Consider the following 674-nt stretch of genomic DNA (forward strand, 5'->3'; position numbering starts at 1 on the left):
GGCTGGGCCAGGGCTGCGGGTGTGCTCTGCCCTCCTGCTGCTCCTCAGGGCTGCAGAGACACGAACATGGCTCGGGGGTGGCTCAGTGGTGCCAGCCCAGAAGCAAAGCTCACAGCGGCCTGTGAGCAGGAGTTAAATTTCCTGCGTGTTCCCCCCGTTAAGCCACGTGGCCGCTGGGCTTTGGTGCCTGCCTGGGGCACTCTGTGGCTCGTGGCCCCACGGTGCTCACACAGCCCTGGCCCTGCGCTCAGGCGCTGGCCCCTCGCTCGGCCTCACGGGCAGGGCTTCCACAGCCCCGTTCCCAGAGCTCCAGAGCTGGGGCTGGCCGGGGGCTGTCCCTTTCTCAGAGGTTAACGCACCCTGGTGTGACTGTTGGGCAGGTCTGCATGCTCTGCTCGGTGGGGTATCACCTGTTCTGCTGCCACCGCTCAGAGAAGACCAGCCGCCGCTGGATGGCACTGGATTATGCCGGCATTTCCATTGGGATCCTGGGCTGCTACATCTCCGGTGTCTTCTACGCCTTTTACTGCAGTAACGTGAGTGTGAAGCCCTCGGTCCTGTACTCTTGTTGTCATCGTTCCCACGCCGCTGCAAGGGGGGTTCTCACAGGGTGACAGAGATGGAAACTGAGACAAGGTTCTCCTGCGGCCACCAGAACCTTGCCCTCCGCAGCG

The 674-nt window shown here is 63.4% G+C and overlaps 1 protein-coding gene across 1 annotated transcript in view; it reads left to right on the plus strand.

The window, feature by feature from the left end:
- Positions 1–380: 380 nt before the first annotated feature.
- PAQR3 (progestin and adipoQ receptor family member III) overlaps positions 381–674 on the plus strand; it is a gene marked incomplete at its 5' end in the record, with an annotated part of 2,971 nt that continues 2,677 nt past the window's right edge. Inside the window, one exon of the mRNA XM_010141559.1 lies at positions 381–536. Within this exon, the coding sequence (XP_010139861.1) occupies positions 381–536 (156 nt within the window). The remainder of the gene's footprint in view (positions 537–674) is intronic.

This window comes from Buceros rhinoceros, unplaced genomic scaffold (assembly GCF_000710305.1).
Source record: "Buceros rhinoceros silvestris isolate BGI_N320 unplaced genomic scaffold, ASM71030v1 scaffold18758, whole genome shotgun sequence".
Lineage (NCBI taxonomy): Eukaryota > Metazoa > Chordata > Aves > Bucerotiformes > Bucerotidae > Buceros > Buceros rhinoceros.